Consider the following 23560-nt stretch of genomic DNA (forward strand, 5'->3'; position numbering starts at 1 on the left):
CTTTCCTGCAGTATGATATGGAGCCACGAAGGTTTTCAGCAATAATGGCTTGGTTTGGGCTGCAGTATTCCGGGTAGTAAAGCTGTAGTTCGAAAAGTTGGAGACACTTTCAACGATGAGATTAAGAGAGAAGGAAATGTTGAATAAAAGCGAGCTCCTAGCCTCGAATTTATAATCAGCGGCCACATTGATCGGTACCCATCATGTCTCAGGGGTTACCAATGACTCCCTTTCCTGGTCTTCCTTACCCACACATTCTCACCGCCCTCTTGCTTATTACAGGTCGGGGGAGGTCGGGGGTCATTGGTGATTTAATTGACGATTTGAATGTGACCTAAAGTGCCACATGATTGTTCGAGCCCAGAACACCTGGCATCGGTTACCAATCAGAATCGATAATTCTGCAGGAATCATCCAAAAGCGAGTGCCTTATTCTGTCAGCATCATACCAGCATGTTGCTGTGTCGGTCTACATCTTCCTTTGAAAGTTTAGTCACATGGACTCATAGCCGCAACCTGGTCAGGATCAAACTCACGACACCAAAGCCCTGAAGAACGAAACACCGCATTCAGTCCATGAAGAAGACAGAAGTGGACGGGCTCTATCTGCATATGATCTGGTAGTAATTAATTTATGACACATCTGGGATAGTTTAAAATGATTGTTATCACTCACTATCAGCAACGGTAGCCACGGGTGCCTTCTATCTATAATACTACGTGCCCTGCCTTTGTAGTTGGTCCAAGTTCCGTCAAAAAAAAACTGGCTATTTCGTCAAGCAAAGGACGTCTTCCGCTACATGAACAGAGGGTCTTTATTGGTAAAGAGATCGAGAAACCGGTCTACCCACCAATCTCTAACGTTTTGTTCGAGTTGAGACGCTAGCATCAATAATTATCGCGTTATGGGGCTCTGGCATGCTGTGGTGCTGAAGCCAACGAAACGCCGCTTCGACTCCGGATATATTATGTTTGGCCTGTACGGACACAGATAAGTGATGAAATACGGGTATATGCAGTACTTACCCACCAACGACTCTCGCAATGACTGAAAGGCGATTTCCCACTTTTGGTACTTGCTCGCAATCCTACAGCCATCACAGAACTTTTCTATATCCTAACGGTTTGCCTGGCGTAGGAGATGCAATACTTGTACCTGCAGTCAGCCGCTACTAATAAGAGACGGTGTCAGAAGAAACGTGTAAAGATATCAAGGTAAACTTAGCGTACGCCAGAGAGGACTCCCATAGAATCGAATCCCAAATTTCCGTAACAAGGGAACAGTCTTAACAGAAAGGATAAGTTTGAGAGGTGTACGTGAGATTCTGGAATATCAACTGACTCGGACTCGAACGTTCCTCTCCAGGGCATTGTAAAACCCCTCGTAGACCTTCGGTATGATCCACCCCATTACTCTTGGCAATCGTCACTATCTCTGCCACCTGTTTCAGAACTAAATTAGACAAGTTCAGTATTAGTAACAGCATTAGTGGCGTCACAGCTCACCTGCCTCCAACTGTAAAATGACTCAGGGCCAAATTCATCGCTGGTGTATTCCGCTAATCAGCTAGGGACTCTGTTTAAATTAGAGGCACATGGAAAGGCCTTCCTGATACAGTTCATTTACACCTCGAAGCATTTCATCATAAGATATGCTCCGGTCGGGTACATGCAAGAAACACGCGGATCTTATACGGAGCTTGCAAGGGCTGTCAAAGAAGTTTGTGGCCCTCTGAATCTCTGGGGAGAATGATCGCTCGGCTTATAAACTGCAGCCCTGTGAGACCACTAGTGGTGAACATCCACTCCGAAATTACACAAGGGCGACTGACTGACTTGGTGTCTATCGCGGGGGCCCTTGATATCCAGTTGGCCAAAGTACTGCCAGTGCATTTCTCAGATAAGTGCCTCATGAATAGATACGAACATGGGACATACCTCCTCCGAGATACTATCGCCGTAGATCCGTACAGTATCAATTACACATATCCCTTTGCCCACGAAGCAATCTATTGATTTCTGGCACTCCGACAAGTCATGGGTGTGAATTGTGAGTGTTCTTTCGGCACCGAATGCACATGCGCTCTAAAAAACTTTTCAATTAGATTCGTGAATACCGCTGGACGTATATAGATCAAGGGGGTTCGGGTGATCTAAGTCAGTGGTATTCACTGGGATAGTCTCCGGCATGCATACACTGCAGTGTCGATATAACTTGACTGGCCATAACTTGCCTAGCCATAACTTGACTAGCCAACTTGACTAGCCCTAACTTGACTGGCCATATAATACAACATTCCGGCACCTATGAAACATTCAGATGTTTGAAACACACCAGGAAACACTAGTATGTCCAATAGGTTCCAGCGGCCGCCTGAGAGAATTGAACGGACAGAACAAACTGCCGGCACGCAGGAAGTCTCCAGGTATAAATCTGTTAGCTGGGATAGGCTGGGATGTTGTCCGAACTTAGCTCGAACCGGTACCGAGGAATGTGCCATTGGTGGCAGTGTCTGACAATGCGGCTTACCCCAACTTGGGCCAAGGCTTTTTTTCTCTCCTGATCATCGAATGACAGTTCAAATGTACCTGTTCATAAGTTTAATGGAATATAACAGATAACAGATCCGTGTCTTGACATGTTAATCGTACTGACATCGCGGCTACCGGATCATTTACTTTCTGGATTTCACTCAACGGTTGCGACGTCCGACTCTCTGTTTTCCCTACGTCGTTTGCAACGTCACCTTGGTTCCCGCATGCAGTCGCCCCTTTCTTCCCAGGGGTTTATTCTGCTCAGTATCTTGTATGTGTCCGGACTTCAAAGAACAGAGACCGATGTAAACACAAACACATGCACCACAAATAATCAAGGGGCCAGAAACACATGCAAGAAAGGAAAGGATTTCCCGCTGTGCGAAAGCGAGCCAGGTGCCTGAATATCTCTACTTCGATCATTGAGTTGAGGACTTGTGCATGTGAGCACTCATCGCAGGCTCGCAAGCCCTGGAATGAGGAGATACGTGTTTCCGCAAATAATTACCGAGGGTATATGACAAGGGGTATAACTGAGTAATATACAAAAACAAACAGTGAAAGAGTGGTAGCGATGTGGGGAGGCTAGACAAATAGATACATTCATGAGTACCGACTCCGGACATTCGTGAAGTGACCCCAAAGGTTGGGAGAAGCCGTCAGTGACTCAATAAGATAGGAGGGCTACGCAACATCACTCCAATAAACGGGAAACCACCCTCACCAGAACCGATTATCTTCCGGAGGAATGTCCCCCAACATGCGCAACATCACGATGTTGGATGTTAAGCTTGAAAACTACAACACCAGTCAGTCTAATGGTTATGGAAAGTAATTCGCAACGTACCCCGTTACCTATTAGCACCTGAGCACGCTGACCGATCAGCATGTCCACGGCCTGTGCGACAGGTTTTGCCTCCCAGCTCAACTTCAAATCCCTGCTGGTAGCAATAGCATCCCATTTTCTTCACCCGCATAAGAGCCTCCTTAGCCGGTGCAGCCACTCCACGTCTCCATTCGTCATAACGTATATGCTCTTCAACTCCTTTGTGGGTCCATATAGACGCCTTTGATCAGCAACCACGTTCTGGACTTTCTCGACAATCTGTTCAATCGTTGGGAAACACGCTTTGAAGTACATGTTCGTGTTTGCCTGCGTGGTCTCGCCCCAACCACCGTCTGTAGGGACTCTGAACTTGTCAGGGAGGGCAGAGAACTGGTTGAACCCGTTCCAATCTGAGGACCAGTTAGCAAGATGTGAACAATGACCGCGAAGTCGCCTCGGCGAATATGAAGAGCCAGTAACCCAGTTACAGTATCCAGGTCCTTTGCTTTGACAATAGGATGGACGTCGTGTAGTGTTGTAGGAGTTGGTGACTGATTGGAAGGGCGCATGAACGAGGGGAAAAATCGGAACGAGGAAGGCGTAAACAAATGAGCATTATCCGCGTATGCCTGAAGAATAAGCGGAGACCAAGAAAAATCTGTGAAGACAGGCGACTTGGATAGGATAGGCCAGATTGAAAGTATGCGTTTTGAACCAAATAGCCTATTGAAAGTTTGAGAGCTGACAACAGCACAGCCAGATGACTTACCAAATCTCAAATAGTTGGTATGACTCCTGTTTTATCTCAACGCATGGGTCGTCGATGGAATTCAATTTCTCCACCCACTTCTCAAATATTTCCAAAGCAGGCACGTTATTGTCCAGCCTGAGATGCTCGTTCACATCCCAGCTGTCGATGATAGTGGGATTTGGGCAAACTTTCTTGAAGTACTCCCGTGAGACAGCACGAGGGGCAGCATCCCTGGGGGGAAATGACGACCCTATTATGGGGCCTGCACAAGAGAACGGCTTTAGCATGAACGGAGACGATGTGCACTGATAACGTACCACTGATAATAGCTGACAAAGGTATACGTGAAGGTATGAGTTTGCCATTGAACGTTGAGTAATCGATAGAATCTCGTTCCCATGTGAAATTATCGAACACGAAGCTAGCGGGAAATATTGAGGATGAATTAAGGACATGGAAACATGGACGTACGCTCGTTTAGTTGTATGAGCCAGTACCGCATTCATCACAAGCTCCTGCATGGCATTTCCCCATCCCGAACCTGGCAGTTGTAAGCTCTAGCCTGAATGCAAAAATAACAAATTCATACTAGTGACATGATTGGCGGCCCAAAAGAACTTCGCGTCGCGCCCCTCTGGGAAAGGCAATGAAAGATTATGCTGTGGCAAGTGTCGTTCATAATCATGATATTCTTCGTACAACGGCGGGTAATGAGTGCTGTTCCGCGAATGACTGCTCCAGCAGCTGGGATGGCCCAGTCGGGCTGCTGCGCGAGAAGAATAGAAATAGGCAAACCAAGATTAGTCCCGTTAAAAGGCGAGTACACCGCCTCGTTAGTGAAAATCGTGAAATAGGTGACCTCGTATCGGAATTGCTGAGAGGTAAAGTCGAGCCATCTGACAGTCTGGAGTGCTTATTTGCCTTGAATGTTGACTTGAACGATTGCATGGTCGCTGCGGCAGTGTGCTATGCAGCATATTGAAATTGGCGCGCTTCGGCACGCCTGACCAGTAGAGTTTACATTTCACACTCCGTTGTGTAGGCTTCATACTCCGCTGGAATAGTACCGTACGACTATGCCGCACAATATTATTAAGGTGATGACATGAACCAGGTGAGTACCTTCATTAATAACAACATTCCCCAAATGACAACATGCTTGCAGGAGATTCTGGCTAGGGCCCGCTTGGCTGCTGGCAGCACGTGCAGCATTTGGCAAATACGCTATCTGATGCGGCAGGCCGTGACAGGCTACTGCTGCATGTGAAGAGTGCCAACTAGACAACCACAGACACCCTGATGCATATGCTGTCGCGAAGTAAAGCCTTTGTCACAACGTCACTGGAAGTCACTTCTGTTTCAGGCAGCAGACTTTCATTATCACTGCTTGGATACCGCTAAGTAGCAGGCGCAGCCAACCTTCACACGTTGGACAATCTTAAACCTCCCGAAAGAGGGTAATGACATTCTGTTAAAGGGGAAAGTGTCCAGATGATGGGGACTTGATTTTAGTGATAACTTGATCAACGGGAACTGGTTCTAGAAGTACGAATTCTAGGTCGATAAGAGCGATTCCTAGGTTCTTATCCGAAATACGAGCCCACCTTCTGATCGTTCTTCTTCAGACTAGCCATGGTCACAGAGGGTGTACTTTGTAGCGGTACTGCGTTCCGAAGAAAAAGAGACAATAACACATGCTAGCTTCTACTTCTCTCTCTGTGACACCCGAATTGCTTGATTCATTTATAGAATGCGACCATCGTCAAAGCTTCAAGCGCCGCGAAGATCAACGCCTGTCCTCTCATCATAGATGCGGGACGATACGAGAAACCGTGGGTGAACCAATTCCCCGAGGTTGTGCCCGACCGAATATTAACCAAATTGCCTCTGGTTCTGATCGGGAACCAAGTTCCGGTACTCGTCTGAGATAGAGACACATTGTACACGACTATGTTCTGTTCTGTAGGTGGCGTACAGGGTCAGCTCCATGGTAATGACGATGATAGGCTACTTGGAAGGCCACTATCTAATGGAGAAACCCTGAGTATCTGTGGTGCCCCCTGGATTAATGGCTTTTTCATATTCCAATGATCGCGATGTGCACATAACAAGAAACTGCGCACGGTACTATGAAATTAAACCCAGGAATGGTTTGATATAGGGCTCATGCTCGCCGCTCACACCCACAGTTATATGCAATGAATGAACGATTATCAGCAGAGAAAGTCCAGGCATCGTGGGAAATGTTGTTCGGCTCGACATGCCGTAGGTATGGATGGAAAAGGTGAAGCTTAAAATGTACAATCACATCATTATCAGTCCCATCACAGATTCATACATACCCTTCGCAATGATGCAAATAACATGAGACGAAGTGACCTGTACACGTGAGGCGGGATAGCCCGTCGAGGAACATGCTACACCGTTCTTGAAGCAAGCCGTGTTCTGATAGGTGAATTTACCCCGAGGGAATCATCCTTTAGAAGGGTTGCTTGTAGAGTGCCAAACGCGCCCACGGTCTTGAAATAGACATAGAGTTTCTGGGTCGATGCCCAGTGGGTAGGTGGACCTCTAGGCTCTAGCCGATCACCTCGATGTATCATATAGCTACTCTCTACAAGGGTATAGGCGCTCCCAGGCTCGAATAGCTCAAGAACGCTCCCATGCAATATTACAATGGAATGTGTGAGTGCGACCAGCACCAGCACTACGTTCTTCCATTTTTACGCATGTTCCTTGTTATTACTAGTAGCGTCACGAATGACCTGGCTAGTACATGTTTAGAGTGTTCGCCTGCGGTACCGTACCCAAGAATAAGTAGGCACCCTAGAAAGTGCAAGGCGCCGAGGCATTGCTTGAGAATGCCGCATTGCAACGTAGCCTCGACCTGCAGGCCCGACCGACCGTATGTGAGTGTGAAATGGGGTTTTGTCGAGAAATCATAAGCTTCCTGTTTCCTGATTTTGCAATATGAGAGTATACAACGGCGAGTCACAGAACAAGGAGGAACGTATGAGAAGAGATGGAAATAAGGTACTTAAAGGGTCGAACGACCGCGGTCGATAACGTATTGCATGCGCACCGCCTGAAAGTAGCACAAAGGCGCGAGAAGCTCTGCTTCTGCCTCGAGGCCTGCAGCCACTATCATCGATACCACCTCGTACACACGAGTAGCAATAGCTACATTTGTAATGTTTCAGTGGTGTACCATGAGGCATTCAAAATCATCTCCGTAGATGTGGAACGTCATATTATGAGCTGTCCACTGACGCTTAGTCCAGCGTTGTGACACCTGACAGCTCTATTGGTGGTGATGACGCTGATGATGACGATATGCTCCACGGGCAGTACCATACAAGCACACGACTACCTCGGATCGTTTCACAGCAAGCTTTCTTGTAACAAAATTAGACCAAGAGATCATACAAGCTAACAAGACGCTCACAGAGTTCCCACCGTCGTCCGTTCCTGCACTGATGACGATGACATGCTGATGCTGTCTTCGCGCTACACGGACATATGTGCCGGTGGAGTACACAATCATACAATGGCCTCGGACCGTCCCTCGGCAAGTTGGGTCTGCAACAAAATTAGCAAAGCTAAGAAGACATATGTACAAGCAAAGGAGAAACTCACATGTCTTCCCACCGTAACACGTTCCTGCATTGAAGCGTAGCGACGTTCGGACCGATGTGTACATCCGCGAAACGACTTGGTATACTCACATTCATTATGATACGATGGAAGCCCGTCGAATTCATGATTGAGTCGGACAACAGCGGATCGATGAACACGATGATCGATGAACTCGCGTAGTAGATTGGCTTGGAGAGCTAAACATAGCGTTCTAGGGTGTTTTCTCGGATCTGTTTCCTGATTGTTCTCGAGAATCAATTTAGACTTGAGAGCGTGTAAGCGCCCGTGGAGTACGGTCTATCGATGGGCAAGCAACGGCAATCCGAGGGCGGACATGAGCTGAATGGAGAATGATGTGGTTCTTGACGTGAGTGCGAAGCCAAAGTGCCGTGTCGTTGAACGTAGTTCGGTAGGGCCATGGGAATGCCTTTTAGTTTTGAGAGCTCTCGTGACTTCGTCCGGGGCAGGGTAGAAGCTCTAACCGCGCGGGAGAAGCCACGACCCACACACAACATTGACGGCCTTTTGCTGTCAAAGGGCTATCTAGTGTGTACTTCTCCAGCTGATAGTCGTGATCAAGTTGCCAGCTGCAGGGCTTTTTGGCCTTTACGTTTACGTGAGCTTTCTTCCGTTGAAAACGAGCGTACTCTAATTGGTGGAGAGACTCGGCTATCATGTAAATCGGGATATCCCAGAAGGAGCGCTCATGAGCTGGTCAAATGAGCGACCAAGGCCCAGGTATATACATAGGCTAAAACCATTCTCACAACAGCGGTGCACTGGAGCAAGAAGGGTACTTCTCACACTGGACGGGGATTACTCTGCATTCGGAACGATCCATTGTCTAGGCCAATGTATATGTTTTGGGTTTTTGACAGGTACCTTGCTGCGTTCATAATTCATTGCTTCACGGGAAAGTATTCGTGATCGGACACTGGACTGGGTCCATTGAGGTACAGAGACACAACTGTCAGCCAGCAAAGTGCGGGGTTACGCGCCTGAGTAAAAACGGACTCATCTGTCGTACGAGCCATCCAGTCGTCTACGGGCAAGTAGGATGAGAAAATCCAAATGCAATCTCCTTGATCGTCGTGGGTACTCGCATCAGGTGCGGAGATCATCGAGACCTTCCAAGCTCTGCTCTGCCACTCCCAGTCACGTTATACAAGGCATTGGAAGGTCTTTTTCAAGCATGTGAACGAAGCTTCGAAGGGCCTACTGCCGCACGTCCTTGTCACAATATGTACGTCAGTGAATAGGCCTTCCTCGACTTTTCGGGGAGTAAAGTTTAAGGAAGCTTTCACAAGTTTGGAAGACTTCCGGACTCGGATGGTGAATTACCGGTCGAGCGTCAAACTGCGGGGGTAGCATCGACTCCGATCAATAACAGGAACTTGGAGGCATTGTGCTGAACTGTGCAGCCTACTACTAGCAAGTGGGCCACTGCCACGTCGGTCCCGTATCTTTGAGAGAAAAACTATCCATATTTGTGTGGGTCACAGGCACTAACTTGGCTCCGGAGTTGATCACAAGGGGAGACACGGTTGCACCCCGTTGCACCCAACAGACCGAGACCTTTCCGTCCTCTACGTGGGAGCGGGAGTGGCCAGGAGTGGTCAAAGAGTGATAGTGATGCTCCGGCGCTGCGGAAGATGGAGAATACAAGATCATGATGTATCATGACTCGTACAGCCAATTCCCATTCCCATGCTTGCTCCGCAGAACGTCATTTCGGACTCTGAGATTCACAGTCAAATGCAAAGTTCATTGTATCATGTCTGTTGACACGGAGGGTATCGACCCTAGTAGGTGTGGAAGTACTAGTGAACTAATATGGTATAATTAAGAGGGTCAGGTCTGTAGTGATCAATAATGTACAGAAACAAACATGGCTTCAACTTCATCCGTTGGTGGTACACAGTATGGGTAAATGAGTGTGTACGATACCGAAGATGAATAAAAAAATAATTGTGGGTTATCGTACAGCAATGCAAATGCTAGGGTCATAATCGTCGTAAGAGTAAACATAACTGGGGACGAAAATGGGACAATCAATGCAAAGAGTAGGCGGTTATTCGAAATTGTATTCGACCGCTATCCGACAAGCCTCAGATATATAAGGGGTGCGACCATGTTGTCGCAGGCTTTGTCTCGATGGGAAGGGGGTATCGCACGCAGTACATGAATGGCCGAGCAATCTGGATGCGTTATGGGGATCCCGCGAGCGTGATCTTTTTGGGGTGTGCGAGACCTGATGAGTGTGAGCTTAATACGAAGTCCGAGGCATACCACAATGAAGACTCACAAGATCATCATCAGTCTGATTTTGATTCAACTTTCGTTTTAGTGATGGTGAGCGGTGCTCTGCTATAGATGATTTAGTCAAGAGCGCAGTAGACGATGGGGGGAAAGAACATACCGGCTGAAGCGCTCATTGCTTTTATCGAATTATCCCTCCAATTATGTATGCGCTTCATGCGAACATCATATGTATCATCTGTCCAAACGACAGGTTCTCTGTCCTGGGAAGGATGGGGAGGGGTAACAAAAGAGGAACAATATGATGAGCAATCCTCCTCGTCTTCTGAGTCTGATGTAGAGGGATATGAGGATCCAGAGGAGAAGCCATATGAGGTTGAGTCGATGTCACGACGTGGAGGAGGTGAAGCCTCTACGAGCTGGATGATCTGGATGGCGTCGTGGGGTTGACGGACATAGAGATGACCTGGGTTGACCTTTTCCTTGTAAGGATCAAAGATATGAGGTGAGACACCAGAGTGTAGCATGGTGTATTGGTCGAACATTTGTGATAGAAGTGGGGGGTGTCAAGTGTAAAGATTGAGAATCAGGTGGACCTTAAATTTGAATGGAGAGGCGCCACGCGAGCGACATGCATATTCGATTGTAGATTTGTGTGGCAGCTGTTCAAAAAAAAAGCGAAGCAGAGCCCTGAGAAGTCAGAAACCTGGGGATCGGGCGATAAACAGCGAGATGGCCCACTTACTACTTTTAGATATCCTGTTCTTGGCGTCATTCCAGATTAGGTATCATTGAACATCTGAGATCTAAGATGGGTTCAGTAACATCCCACCATCTCAGCAGTATCTGTATTTCCTTTTCAAGGTATTCTACTTCCCATGCCTCCCTCTCCATGTTCCATTCCTTTCCCATCGTCTCCTCCGTCGCTCCTTGTATCCTTTCTAACGGCCTTTGTGTTCCATTGTAATTGATCGCTTCCTTACTTCCGAATAAATCGCACTGTCACAATAGGCTATATTCTATTCGAAACTACACAACACCTCAACAGGGCTCACCACACCCACCCTCAGTGCGATCGAAAAATATTTTCAAGTGTCAATCAAGTGCCTATCATATTCAATCTTGGACATGCCCAATCGATAATCTCATGGCCGCATCGGCGCAAGCCACGCCTCCGCTGCTTCAAACTGGTCAATCAACTCGCGAAGGACAGCACCCTCTGAGTGAAGTTGCCTCATGGCAGACAGCGCCTGTCAACCACAACAACACATGTTAGCCAACGGGTGATTCTACAATCAAACAAAGTTACTAACAATGTCCCAGAACCGGAATCCTCGTTCCACTTCTTGTTTCGGGTTTTTCACTCCCGGAAACGTGTCTTCACATATCTCAAGGGCCATCGCCTTCGACTCTCTAACGCCTTCTGCGTTAGGGTCTAGTACTCGCGTTTGATTATTGAGGTGTGTCAGGGCATCCAGGTACACCTTGGCAAGTACTCCGAATCCAGTGTTTACCTCCGATTGGAAAGGCAGGGAGATAGTAATGTCCAAAAGATCTTCCCGTGCTCGGCGTGCGTCCGAACGCAGTAACATGTTCAGTGTCGTCACCTCAAGTAGCGTTCGAAGCGCCCGAGTCAATGAACGCACAAATGAGTTGAATACCAGTAATTCACGTGATAATGGTGCCGACCATGGTTGTGGCTAGATTAGGAAATAGCATCAAGGTGCGATTCGCCAGATATGGAAAAAAATTACCTTGAAGTTCAAAGGCACGATGCTGAGCACTCTCATGACCAGCAGCATGCAAGATTTCTCATCATCTGCGTGGGATAATCATTTATCAATCCAAAGAAATCCTGTATGTGAGTTCCGCTCACCGGTCCCGAAACTTGGTCCCCCACTGAACGCTCGGCCTGACCATAAGTGACCGTGCATTACCCCAGCCCTTACCAGCTCCAGAAACAGATACAGAGGATCCTGGAATTTGTCATTCAAACGGGCTTGTTTAATTGCGGTGTACATGGCGCGCGCTAGTGGCGAGTGTGTGTGAGAGTTGAGGAGGAATCTATGGTGGCAGTGTCACAAGAGTGCTAGGCTGGCAGGGCAGCGCTTACCCTCTGAGTTCCAGGAACCGCCATACCACATTAGCGACGACCTCATCCTTTTTGTCCAATTGCCCATTCGGGACGCTTGACTTTCCCTTGGTACGCGATGCAAGTTTTTCCGTTGCTGTCGCTCCAAGGCAAAGTGCGAAATCAATGGTGGAAGACTGCATCAACCAACCCAGACTGTCAGGTGACTCGACTCATAAGCGACTTCGGAAACTCACGTTCTGTCTCCGGAGCTCTTCCTCCACAATTGCATAGCTAACGTTCCAGCCCGCCACGCGTTCGGCAAGCTGTACAGTTTGTGGTGAATTATGTTGCACAAACTTCTGACCGTGAGGTGCGGGGCTCTCAAACCAAAAGTTGCCCGCAACTTTCCGATTGTTCCAAAATTGATGGGAAACGCTGCTAATGAGCGCGAGAGCGGTCGCGCGTGGCCCTGTCTGGCCATCGGTGATAACCTCCTTGACAAACCGCTTGTACTCAGTTGTCTCACCGTTATCAAGCGGTGGTGGTTCGACGATCTGACCACTAGTCAACCAAACGAGCGCTTGAGGCCCCAAGAGTCCACGTGAGAGATAGAAATAGATTTCGTCGGGAAGACGGTGGGTGAATATTTCATGAAGATCTGAAGGAATATCCGCAGCTGTCGGATGGTGGGGATGATTAGGACCGTGTGCTGGTGTGGTGATTGCAAGGGGAAGTGGCGTAACACTTCCCTCAGAAGAGAATATGAGAGAGTATTTGATCATCGAGCGCGTGCGCGCGTACTGATCGGGATACTGCATACTCTTGACTGCGGGATGTTCCGCGAATGCAGAAACGGCAGCATGGCCAGACTTGTAGTATTTGACCATGTCAACCGTAGCCTTCAATGCTTGTTCATGCACAGTTGGTGGAAATGGTGGCGAGTGCTCGAAACCAACAAGGATGCCAACATCAAGGAATTGGTCCTCGCTAAGGCCCAAGTCATTCAAGATAGTGCGTTTGGATACGAAGGAAAAAGATGGTGTCGCAGAGGTGAGATCCAGCGAAGTAATCAATTTGTCTACACCTGGATAGAGTAGGGTGTCTGTCGGTCCAAAGATCGCATGGATATATGATTTCGGGTGTCGTTGCATATAAATCAACTGTTCAGGATGAATCAGCAGAGTATCCAGCAAGAGATGGTTTCGGCCTACCTGAGCCCAAGCGACGTATGGAGCAACCAAAAACTCAACATTCCTATGTCTGAATATCCTCAAGACCATGCGCCATAAGTCCCATTGCTGGAGCCCACTTCTGCCCTCGAACAGTTTTATAGCGGATTCTTCCTGGCCAGCCTCGTATTTTGCCCAAGCATCCCTCCGGTCCCTGCATCCATCGTTGTGCTCCACGTGATGTTGGTATTGCTTCCAGCGCTTGCTTGGTAAAAGGCCAGGAAAAACGAACACAGGTTTTATTCGTAGTTTTTCGAGCGTACGCAAATCAGACTCGATGCGTGTCGTTAGCGCCAAGGGCAAGCCACCAGTCGCAGCGAGAAGAGGCTCGCGTGAGGGTGGGTTATCCGTCAATATTTTGAGGTAGTAAGAAGCATCAATTCCTAGCCGTGAGTCGGATAACACAGACAGAGCAAATGACTGTGTGTGCTTCCGCTCGGAGAGGTAGTCTGTTTCGTTTTTAGGTTACACGTCAATTTTAACTGCAGTTCTTCTACTCCTACATTCGATGGGAAATAAAACGTACTTTCCAGGTGCTTGATGGGCATCGCAGTCTTTGAATGAGCTCACTGTGCTCGTCGTACCAACTTGAGTACTTGAACAACGTGCAACAAGGCAACCAACTTTCAGATTATGTAAGCGCGCAGGGTTTTTCTCTGCTTCTTACTCAGGCCTTGCAGGGATAATCCAGTGGAGTACTTACAATTAACACCTTGCTCAATGCCACGTCCAAATTGTCAGCTCAGGACTGAAGGCTGCATTCTCATCCAAGAACTTCCGCCAAGTTACACGTCTTGTCAATACTTTCATCAATGTGGCGCCAATTTGAATGTGTATGACATTGCCATTCATGTCATTAACCCCATTCTACACAGGAACTTGTGGTTCGTCCTAGTCCATCTGAGAATTCTGGGCCAGGGCTTTCACCGCTTTGTTAGATTGCCAACATGTGGGTTCATTGCTAAATCCGCTGCTCACGGGGTCTTGGTGCAGATTTGCTGTCTCGTTGAGATATCAAGGCTGCCAGTTGTTGCGCGTCACGCATTTGGTCAAATGTTGTTCAGTTACTACGCAAGGCCAGTAATTTCATGAAGGGGCACCTATGAAGGGGGGCGTGGTGACAGTCTAGTGGGGCATGCCGCTACTGCGGTCATTGCGGCTATGCATTATACCACGCCGATGTTTTTGCCGACTCGAAGGGCGTTCAACATTTATCTGATAAGTCAAGAAGCCCCTTTGTTTTTCTTCTTGCGCTTTAATTTCCGGATCCTGTGCGAAACAGACACCAGTGCCTGTGAACAACCTCAGCTGGATCTGGCTAGTTTGTTCTCGTGACGAGCTCAAGGGTCCTGAAGCACGGCAGTGCAGTCAGTTTCCAACAAGCGCCACAGGTCTAAGGCAGATGAAGTTGGCCACCTTAAAGCATGGTTTCAGTCTGTCTCCGAATTGATGTGTTCTACTACCGATGATGACATTTGGTGCGGGTATAAACGATCAAACTGAGTGCGCCTAAAAGGTTGCTCGGCCAGACGGGGACGTCACGCCTTCTGTTACTACAGGTTACCACTCGGGAAAGTACCATTTTAACACTGTGTGAGCGTTTAATCTGATAACGTTCGTTCACACACATAGGGTTTCTTTTCTATGGGATCTGATAACTGCTAAGAGACGGTCACACCCAGGCCCCATGACTACACAGCAAAGTCGATCCAACGGCTTTAATGGAGCCTTATTAGGCCCTTGCTTTAGGATGTTTCAAGTCTAGTCCTTCCACACAGGATTGCCTTTATTGCAACCTGATACCTCCTGAGAGGCAGCCACTACGTTGGCCCCACGACTGCACAATAGTCGATGCGGTGATCGTAATAGGGCCTTGGTGGGAGTTTGCTCCGGAATGATGCATGAAGCTCGAGCTGTATTTCAGATTTCAGGTTTAGATCTCTCGCCAACGGTTTCATCTTTATTATGCTGTGCTCTACCCATATGCAACGGCTGTGGTTTCATGGCAAGTATCTCCGGAATAAGCGAGCGCGCTGGCAGGACCCATCTCTCGGCCGTTTGCGTCTCCTTGGATCTTGCCTCCCACAGTATTGTCTTCGAGTTGTACGCGAACTTTAGCGCCGAACGCATAATATTGTACGGGAAACCTTGGGCTTGTCTGCCCCACAGTTTGAATATGCTCCGGGCACTTGATTTACTCGTCTAAATGTTTCGTCACTGTGGTGCGCTGATGGGCCATCCTTGTTTCGACGACGTTAGAGTTATTGCTGGCCCTAAGAGAGCAAAAACAAATCCTGGAGAGTCCACTTCTCTGGACGCGAGCAGTGTGAGATGCTGTTGGTCGGCAAGAAGATCTCGAGTCTCAGCATCAGAAGCGCAGATCCGTCTACATTTGAGTATCTGATCGGACTGGGGCCATGCCTGCCATGCAACCCGGCGGTTGGCGTTCGGCGATCTCCAGATACGATGACCGTGTATACTACTAGCATGTACGCGAGCTCGCTGGGATCACGACCAAGATATCTTGCACAGCGCCTGTGAGTTTAATTAGTCTTTCTCATCAACGATCAACTCTTGTCAACCGAAGCGAATACAGCATCACTGGCACTCACGAGCCTCGAGCCTGTTCAAACTCACGGCGTCGTGACGATATTCGCGTGTTGCTCACTGCCGGCATTCCGCGAGAAACCTTCGTGATGATGATCCATTCGCTTGTCAAGCGAGTGGTTCTATTTTTTTTTACCTCAGCCTTTGCACTTTCCAAGGAACACAATTCAAATATTCACCCACGAACGACAGCTATTGTAGGTTTAGATATTGGAATCCTGTTTTTTTTTTCAGCGTCAAGAACTTTTCGGCAAGTCTTCGCTTAAAATCGCTTAGGCGGCTTGAATTAGATGCCATTGTCCATCCGTTGTCTTCGTGTTCGTGGAATAGGTTAAAATACCCGGGCATGTCAACAAGCAGAATAAGCTGTGTAAAGGAATGGTATTATCAGGTAGCGTACCGTCAGTATTTATCCGTTTGTGTCAAGAAGCGTGCTCACCAGAACCTCCCGCAGAAGCTCTCTTCCTCGGAGTTGTTGAGAGCTTATGTATGTATATCAGGTGCGATACGAAGGTCATTGAATGTGTTCTCACAGACTGAATAGGCAGACAAGGTACGTGTACTTTGTCTCGTCCTCGACCTCACCTTCCGACGAATCTCGCTGATATCATACTCCTTTTCCATTATGGTGTCAGAAGATTGATAGCCTGAGGGGATCGATAGCCATGAACACTGGGTGCTGAAGCTAAGTTGTAGGTCACCTGTTATCATTCCCAAGTGACAAGTAACTTACAATACTTACTCCCTGAATTCTATATGGCGACTGCACCTGCTTAACTGTGATATTGGACTATAGGACGTCTGCAAACCCGACTGGGTGCCATAACCTTAAACCAGCAGGTCTCGTGGTTTGATAGCTGAAGCGCTGACCGTGTATATAAACACTCCGCCAATGTAATTTCGGGGACTTGGTGTTTTCCTCATTCGGACTTGCGGCGCAGTGGTTGTCATGGTCTTAGAAATCTCTAATTAACCGTGATCATATACAAGCAGCAGACGCAAATACAATGTGCATCATCTCATAGTACCACTTCAAACTCCCGGTGCTCATAGTGGTCTCAAAAAACCTATTTCCTGTCCATCCTCCTTCCTGCCCTCATGCATCCGAACAAGTCAGCACTCGCATATCCAGGCGTAAAATACCAGTACCAGCTACATGCATTCTACAGTGTTTGGTGAGCGTGTGTATTTTCTAAGAGAAGCGATTTGACCGGGATGCCGCGCCCACTGAACCATCCGCCGCGGCTCGAGGAGATAGGAAACGTCTGTCCGTGCGTATGAAGTGACATGGGCTATATTTGAGAATAGCTCTTTCGCGGTGAATCAAATAACGATGAATAGACAAGTGATCGCCTAGCGTGTAATTAACTTGCTTCTGTCCTCGCTCTTCTGCATACTAGACACAGTGGTTGGCTTGAAAGGAGAAATTCCTAAGTCGGCTAGGATAGTTTTGTTGCGGGCAATGTTCCATTCTCGCTACTCTGTGCTGGTCGACTGATTCATAAGGTTGGGTTGGGTTTGACGAAATCTAAATCGGCAAGGAGATTGCGCGCGACGTTCTATTCTAACTCTTCTGCGTAGGAAGTGGTTGCAATTTCTATGGACGACAGATGAAAAACTAAAAATACAATAGAAAAGGATCACGCACGTCATGAGCGAGAGGTGCAAAGTATGAGCAGACGCCCCTCGTCATCGAATCAACTATGGGACCGATAGTGCGTGTTTGGTTTGCAGTCGAGGAAATTGTGCATCTGATCTTCAAGCTTCAAGCTAAGGCTCATTTGGGGTGTATTTCACATATAACCCTCGCGGTTTGCAAGTGTCATGTAAACGAAAGATCTTGCTCAGATCTGCGACCAGCGCTACACCAACTCGGTTGTGGCAATAATTAACAGTGTGCTGCACCTCTTCTCCGCCCTCCATGACATTCTTTGCCAAGTATATTGTAATGGCATCCAGCGACGATCGTGGAATAGCTCGTTGTCAGTTTGATTAGTACATGTTGCTGTTGGGTTGGTGGGGTGTTGTGTAGAATACGTCTATTGGAATCAAGATCCTGTGGCACAGCTGTGCGATCAAGAGAGTACCAAGCTTTCAAGAGTTGTTACGCGTTAAGTACTAAGTATCGAACTTTCTATGTTACAGTTGAATTTGCTTACTAAGCATATTGTGGTCCAGGGTTTGCAGTGACAACTTGAAAGTTGTTAGTCTCGCAAGACCGGAGACTCCCATGCTACTAGACAGACCTCTAATGGACCATGGTAGACTCCGAATGAAGATAGCCGTCGTGTAAGGAATAATCGAGTAATGTTCACAGTGCACGCAACCTTCGCCTCCCTTTGTACTTCCCCGGGCCTGGACCCTCACTGGCAGGGCCGCCACGCGGCCGGCGGTAGTACTACTACATAATCCACCCAAAGGCGAAGACTCGCGCGTCGACAACATTAATTCGAATTCGCCTTTATCGTACCCTCTTGATTCACATTCTTCTGACCCTCAAATGGAGATATGATGTAGGAACTTCGAAGTAAATGTTCTGACTCCTAGCTGTGTCAACTTGTCATTACGTGCTTCACAGCTTTCGGAAGAAGTCAACCAAATTCAAAATAGATCTGCGAATAGTCGATTAGGCGCCCAAATTCGAGTTCACTCATGAGCACCATTTTTTTCGAACTTCAGGTCTAGGATACCAGGCTATTCCGTGAAATGCAGCAGGAAGGTGAGCCTAGCACCTAACGTCTCACATACTGTGAACTCACCAAGCGTCATGGTTCTACATCTAATAGCAATTGAAAACACCGTACGACCACGCATGGGAGCGTCTGGTGAAAGCTGCAGTGCACCGCGCTATATACAATGCTGAACCACGAGCACTCTCTCCGTGTCTTGAAAACACGCGAACCACTATTCTGAAGAGCATCCGGCAGATAGTGGATGAGAAGAACCAAAAACATGTCTGGCTGCATGGTTTTCCAGGCTCAGGCAAAACATCCATCTTGTTCACGATTGCAGACGAGCTACGGAGACAGGGACGTCTCGCAGGAACTTTCTTCTTCTCGCACAATAGTGTGGATACTACAATGTGCGATTATATCGTGCCAACTCTTGCCTACCAGTTGGCACTTGCGTTTCCTGCGGTGAAAAGCGAGATCGTTAAAACCATTGTTGATGATCCTGCATTACTATCAGATCTCAAAGCTCGAAAGGATCAGATCCAATGTCTCATCACCAAACATCTTTGGAGACTCCAATTCAGGCCTCCTGTAGCATTCATCATCGATGCACTGGATGAATCCTGCTCCCCCGTCGAGGCTGTACGGGTGGCACGCTTACTAGCGGAAGCCATACGCACATGCAGGGTCCTTGGAGAGAAGCCGCTTGACGTCCACATCATTCTAGCTAGCCGTCCCAGCTTGCGCATCGATGAAGGAGCTCCTAAGCAAGGTTTCGGAGATATTCAAGAGCTTTCTTTGCAGGATGATGATGGGGAAACGCACACAGACATCCGTCGCTTCCTTGCGTACGGACTCCAGCGAGTCATCGATTCTCGTAAATTTAGTCTCGGAGACGTACCGGAGTGGCCATCTCCTTGTCAAATGGATAATCTCGCTGTCAAGGTCGGGAACTCATTTCTATGCGCATCCATAGCGATGAAATATATTTCCCACCCGAAAAAATATCCTCCTTCGAGGTTGGATGCGTTCCTTACGGCACCCGGTGCTACGGCAGACGCTTACGCTGACCTGGATCACATGTACCAGGATATCATCAGGGATAATAGCACTTTGGTCAGACATCTGATCAATATCATCAATCTGGCACAACCGCTCTCACGTTCTCAACTCTTACGGTTTTTCCCTTCGGATCAGAGCGAGGGGCTCAACCTTGCTCTAGAAGAATTTTCATCGATTCTAGTCGTTTCACCCGAACAACCCGAGATCCCCATCCAACCTTATCATTCATCACTAATCGAGTTTTTCGCGGACCCAATGCGCTGTCGTGCCCATCACATCGAGCCTACAAAGATTCATAGGGGTCTCGCACTCCAATGTTTTGCGATTCTACGTACACTCAAGGCAAACGTATGCGATCTCTCGGACCACACAACTATGGCCGTCGAAGTCAGTCAGTTCTGGCATAAACGAGACGCCATGCTTCCTGAAAGCATGCAATATGCTTGTCGTAACTGGGTGCACCATCTGTCTCATGGAAATGTCGATGGTATACTTGTCTCCGCATTAGAGAAATTTCTCTCTATGCACATCCTGCAATGGATTGAGGTCTTGTGTCTCCTGGGAGAGCTCAGCGATGCTCCAACAACTTTACGGAAAGCCCGCGCAGCGGTTGTCGTGAGTTCTTGTATCTGTTGAAACGGGTATCTCTTCTCACTATGAAATGCTAGGGATGGGCCCCGAATATGCGACATCGTGATTTTACACTGATAAACAGGTCGCTTGAGACTGCAGAACAAATGATCATCCTATATTTTGATCCCATCAGCCTGTTCCCCCTACAGGTTTACTACATCATAGCGGCACTCGCAGATTTATCTGGAAAACCTCTAGACTCTAGATCTGATGTGCTTGTCCACAGGTGTGGTCCAGCTTCTGATGGTGCATATCGATTTCCCGTGTCCGAACTGCAGTCTTCCCTGGTGAAACCAGGACCATCTCAAGGACAGCATTTCAAGGAGGTGGATCCAGGAGTTTTAGGCATCTTGGCGGATGTAAGCTTTTATCATGATTTAGGCTCAGTATCAGTGTCTGACTGGGTTCCAGTGTAGCCGTTGGTTATTGAATTCCGATTTAGGTGCATTTCAACTGGCAGGTACGCCCACCTGAAGTGCAATGCCTAGACGACGGTTGCTCACGAGCACTTATATTAAGATCTATCTTTGTCTCTACGATTTTCTGGTCGAACCCTTGATGATTTTCGAGGGGTCGTTACACCATTCAGCTCTAATCGACAAAATGTTGATCGAATACCACGCAAACTTTGGGTTTGCCTGGAGATAATATCGGAAAATTCCAAACAAGTATCTTCTATTCAACGGATCACACATGACAATCATTCGCGAGTGGAATTTGGCAATATGACGATGTATGTCACAATAGACCTCATAAGTACAATGCTTAAGCCTTTTATTCTCAGTCTTGCCGAGGCAGATGACCGCTGCCGACTTCGGGTTCTGCTTTCAACTTCGAAAAAGAAGCCCTTAAAACCTGGCATGATTATGGGGGAGTGGTTTTTCAACTTTCGAAGTCTGACAGCGTACGCTGTTTACAAACAAGGTGAGCAGCGTCCATGTGACCACAATCTTTGATCATGATGGTGGGAAGTATAGGGCTCACACTTAAGATGAAACACAAGAACATTCTTGCGGAAGTCGGAACTCTGTGCTTTACTATCACTCCTGTGCCCACTTTTAGCAGCAGTGAGCGGGGGCGGAATATCTCAGAACAGTTCCCTGGACCATATGGATCAAACCAATCGCCCGGGATCCTTACTACCACTCCAGACCTCTCCTCAACCAAATCGCCCGGGCCCTTTACTGCTCCAGACTTCTCCCCAACCAAAAAAATATTCAGTCAAGATATCTTCGCGTACCAGTCACTCAAAAAAGATGGCGACATAGGTTTGCAAGCACCTGAATCACAACCAGAACTGTCCTCTGTCTTGGATCTTAATCTTACTTTCAAGGAACCGGACGAAATCGAGAAGCCTGAACTGCCGCTTATTCGCCAGGTCTTCCATGACCTCAAGAAGGAAGTACGTCTATTCATATTTGTGGGAGTTCGGCACCCTGTCAGATACATACGTGGCAGACGTCAAATGACATAGTCATTTTCCAATTTTAGTGTTACAACCTTTCAAGCGAACTTGTAATAACTCAGACGTTAATATTATGATTATGCGCTATTGCACCGGTGGTTACTCTGCAACTCCCACTCTACATCCAACAGGGTCATTCGCATCAACCTGGGGTATCCAATCTGAGGATTCGGGAAGTATGACGTTCGGACTCCGCTCTGTAGACGTGCAGGTACGACAGAGCCGAGTCAGGACGACATCCTTCCTGCACTGCCTATCCTGATCAAAGACCAAGTTTCGAGTGGTATGCGTCCTCGTCGGAACAAGCCAAGTCTTCTCAATCCAAGATGTGATCTTGGACCTTGGTGAGTTTCCGAGTCAACAATCGAGTTCATGGAAGTTTGGCAGGGGTCGATAGCCACCAGCGCTGTTGTTGTTGCATGACGGTGACCCTCTAGGAATAAGTTCCAGCGTGCCATGTTTAGATGAAGCCTACGGTCCTGTATAAGAATCATCATCACCATTCGTTCGTCCATTATCAACGCAGTCGTTGAAACATCGACGTCTAAATCCGAGCAGGCGGTCACTTACCCAGCTATTTAAAGTATGTGCTATCGTACCGGCAGTTCTTGTCGTTGTTACTGCGTGCTGTTCCTTCGCATTGGCATCTGAGGGGTATCTAATCTGGGGAAGTATACCGGATATATGACGTCCGGAGACTAGCCAATACAGTGGACTGCGCATATATTCTCTGCAGTCAGGCACAATTGTGATGACCTACATGCCAGAAGGAAGGATTGAACAGCACATAGATACTCGATAAAAACACACCTCAATGATCGACTCATTGACGTCTTCCACTGCGGAAGGTAACGATGAAGGACAAAGTTTGTCTCTAATACCAAACAAATGCTATATCCCTCAATCGAGTACCAGTGACCAGCCTCTCATCGTGATTTTTTTACCTGGATAAACTAGTATTAGTACCTTGAGTTCGAGTCTTCCGATCCACATGCAATATAGTTCATATCGACTGGAATACTCGAACTCAAGACACAACATACGCAGGATAAGCAAACCCAACAGCTCTGAGATTGTGAGCCTGTCTTGAGCGAGCGACGGAAGAAAGGAAGATGACTAAGAGAAGACTAGTACAAGGTTTGCATGCACGTCAGAAAAGGAAAAGAAAACCCACAAACTCTGACAGGACTCGTGGGTGTTAATAGTAAAGCCTCCCGGGGATGTATGGAGCGGTGTTGGAATCAGGAATCAGGAATGAACGGCAGACTTGATAGAAATGATCGACTCATTGACGTCCTAGAGGGAGATCCCAGTCTCCCATCGTAATTGTTTACTTAGATATACTAGTACTAGTACCTTGAACTCGAGTCTTCTAGTCCATATGCGATGTCCACACATAGACTGGAAAACTTGAACTCAAGAGACGACATACGTAGGATAAGCAAACTTGTCCGCTTTGAAATCCTGGGCTTGTCATGAGCGAGCGACGATCCACAGAAGAACTTTGGATGATGGATAATGGATGTCATCGATGATGAAGGTCGGAAAAGGAAAAGAAAACCCACAAACTTTCTGCAAGAGACTCAGGTATGCAGCATCATAATCCAATTTTTAACGGTTAACAAACAAAAGCCTACCGAGTCCCGGGGCCGTATGAAGGAGTACTCGAGAACCACGTTATCGGTTGACTGTTACCGCCGGTAAGTCATAAGGCTTGTTCTGCACCTCCATTCACAACCATCCACGTTTCCTCGCATCAACACCTGACGTATTTCCAATCTGGGGGTTCGAGATGTATGACGTCCGCTCTT

The 23560-nt window shown here is 47.6% G+C and overlaps 5 protein-coding genes across 5 annotated transcripts; 2 read left to right on the forward strand and 3 right to left on the reverse strand.

The window, feature by feature from the left end:
• Positions 1-2863: 2863 nt before the first annotated feature.
• On the reverse strand, positions 2864-5109 carry DFJ58DRAFT_800499 (uncharacterized protein). Its single transcript, XM_041390818.1, has 9 exons — positions 4812-5109; positions 4702-4771; positions 4584-4653; positions 4430-4533; positions 4131-4374; positions 3842-4084; positions 3540-3815; positions 3383-3500; positions 2864-3333 (listed from the first exon to the last, which is right to left on the reverse strand). Exons 1-9 carry the CDS (start codon positions 5058-5060, stop codon positions 3256-3258), a joined length of 1452 nt encoding a protein of 483 aa, XP_041241142.1. The 5' UTR covers positions 5061-5109; the 3' UTR covers positions 2864-3255.
• Positions 5110-9819: 4710 nt separating this feature from the next.
• DFJ58DRAFT_664209 (uncharacterized protein) lies at positions 9820-10534 on the reverse strand (the record flags this gene model as incomplete). The annotated part of the gene is made up of 3 exons (XM_041382420.1): positions 9820-9999; positions 10054-10115; positions 10168-10534. The coding sequence occupies 3 exons, from the start codon at positions 10532-10534 to the stop codon at positions 9820-9822; spliced, it is 609 nt and encodes a 202-aa protein (XP_041241143.1).
• Positions 10535-10905: 371 nt separating this feature from the next.
• On the reverse strand, positions 10906-14159 carry DFJ58DRAFT_505740 (XPG I-region protein). Its single transcript, XM_041380728.1, has 10 exons — positions 14014-14159; positions 13837-13966; positions 13293-13759; positions 12608-13241; positions 12336-12550; positions 12121-12275; positions 11884-12071; positions 11762-11826; positions 11321-11707; positions 10906-11257 (listed from the first exon to the last, which is right to left on the reverse strand). The coding sequence occupies exons 2-10, from the start codon at positions 13856-13858 to the stop codon at positions 11153-11155; spliced, it is 2238 nt and encodes a 745-aa protein (XP_041241144.1). The 5' UTR covers positions 13859-13966; positions 14014-14159; the 3' UTR covers positions 10906-11152.
• Positions 14160-15645: 1486 nt separating this feature from the next.
• On the forward strand, positions 15646-16261 carry DFJ58DRAFT_505766 (uncharacterized protein). The gene is made up of 2 exons (XM_041380729.1): positions 15646-15847; positions 15907-16261. The coding sequence occupies exons 1-2, from the start codon at positions 15777-15779 to the stop codon at positions 16181-16183; spliced, it is 348 nt and encodes a 115-aa protein (XP_041241145.1). The 5' UTR covers positions 15646-15776; the 3' UTR covers positions 16184-16261.
• A 2469-nt stretch (positions 16262-18730) lies between these two features.
• On the forward strand, positions 18731-20439 carry DFJ58DRAFT_625490 (uncharacterized protein; the record flags this gene model as incomplete). Its single annotated transcript, XM_041381105.1, has 2 exons — positions 18731-20266; positions 20320-20439. Coding segments are annotated over 2 exons (1656 nt in total), but the record flags the coding sequence as incomplete, so codon positions are not given.
• Positions 20440-23560: the final 3121 nt, after the last annotated feature.

This window comes from Suillus subalutaceus (genome assembly GCF_016647625.1).
Source record: "Suillus subalutaceus strain FC151 chromosome Unknown DFJ58scaffold_94, whole genome shotgun sequence".
NCBI lineage: Eukaryota > Fungi > Basidiomycota > Agaricomycetes > Boletales > Suillaceae > Suillus > Suillus subalutaceus.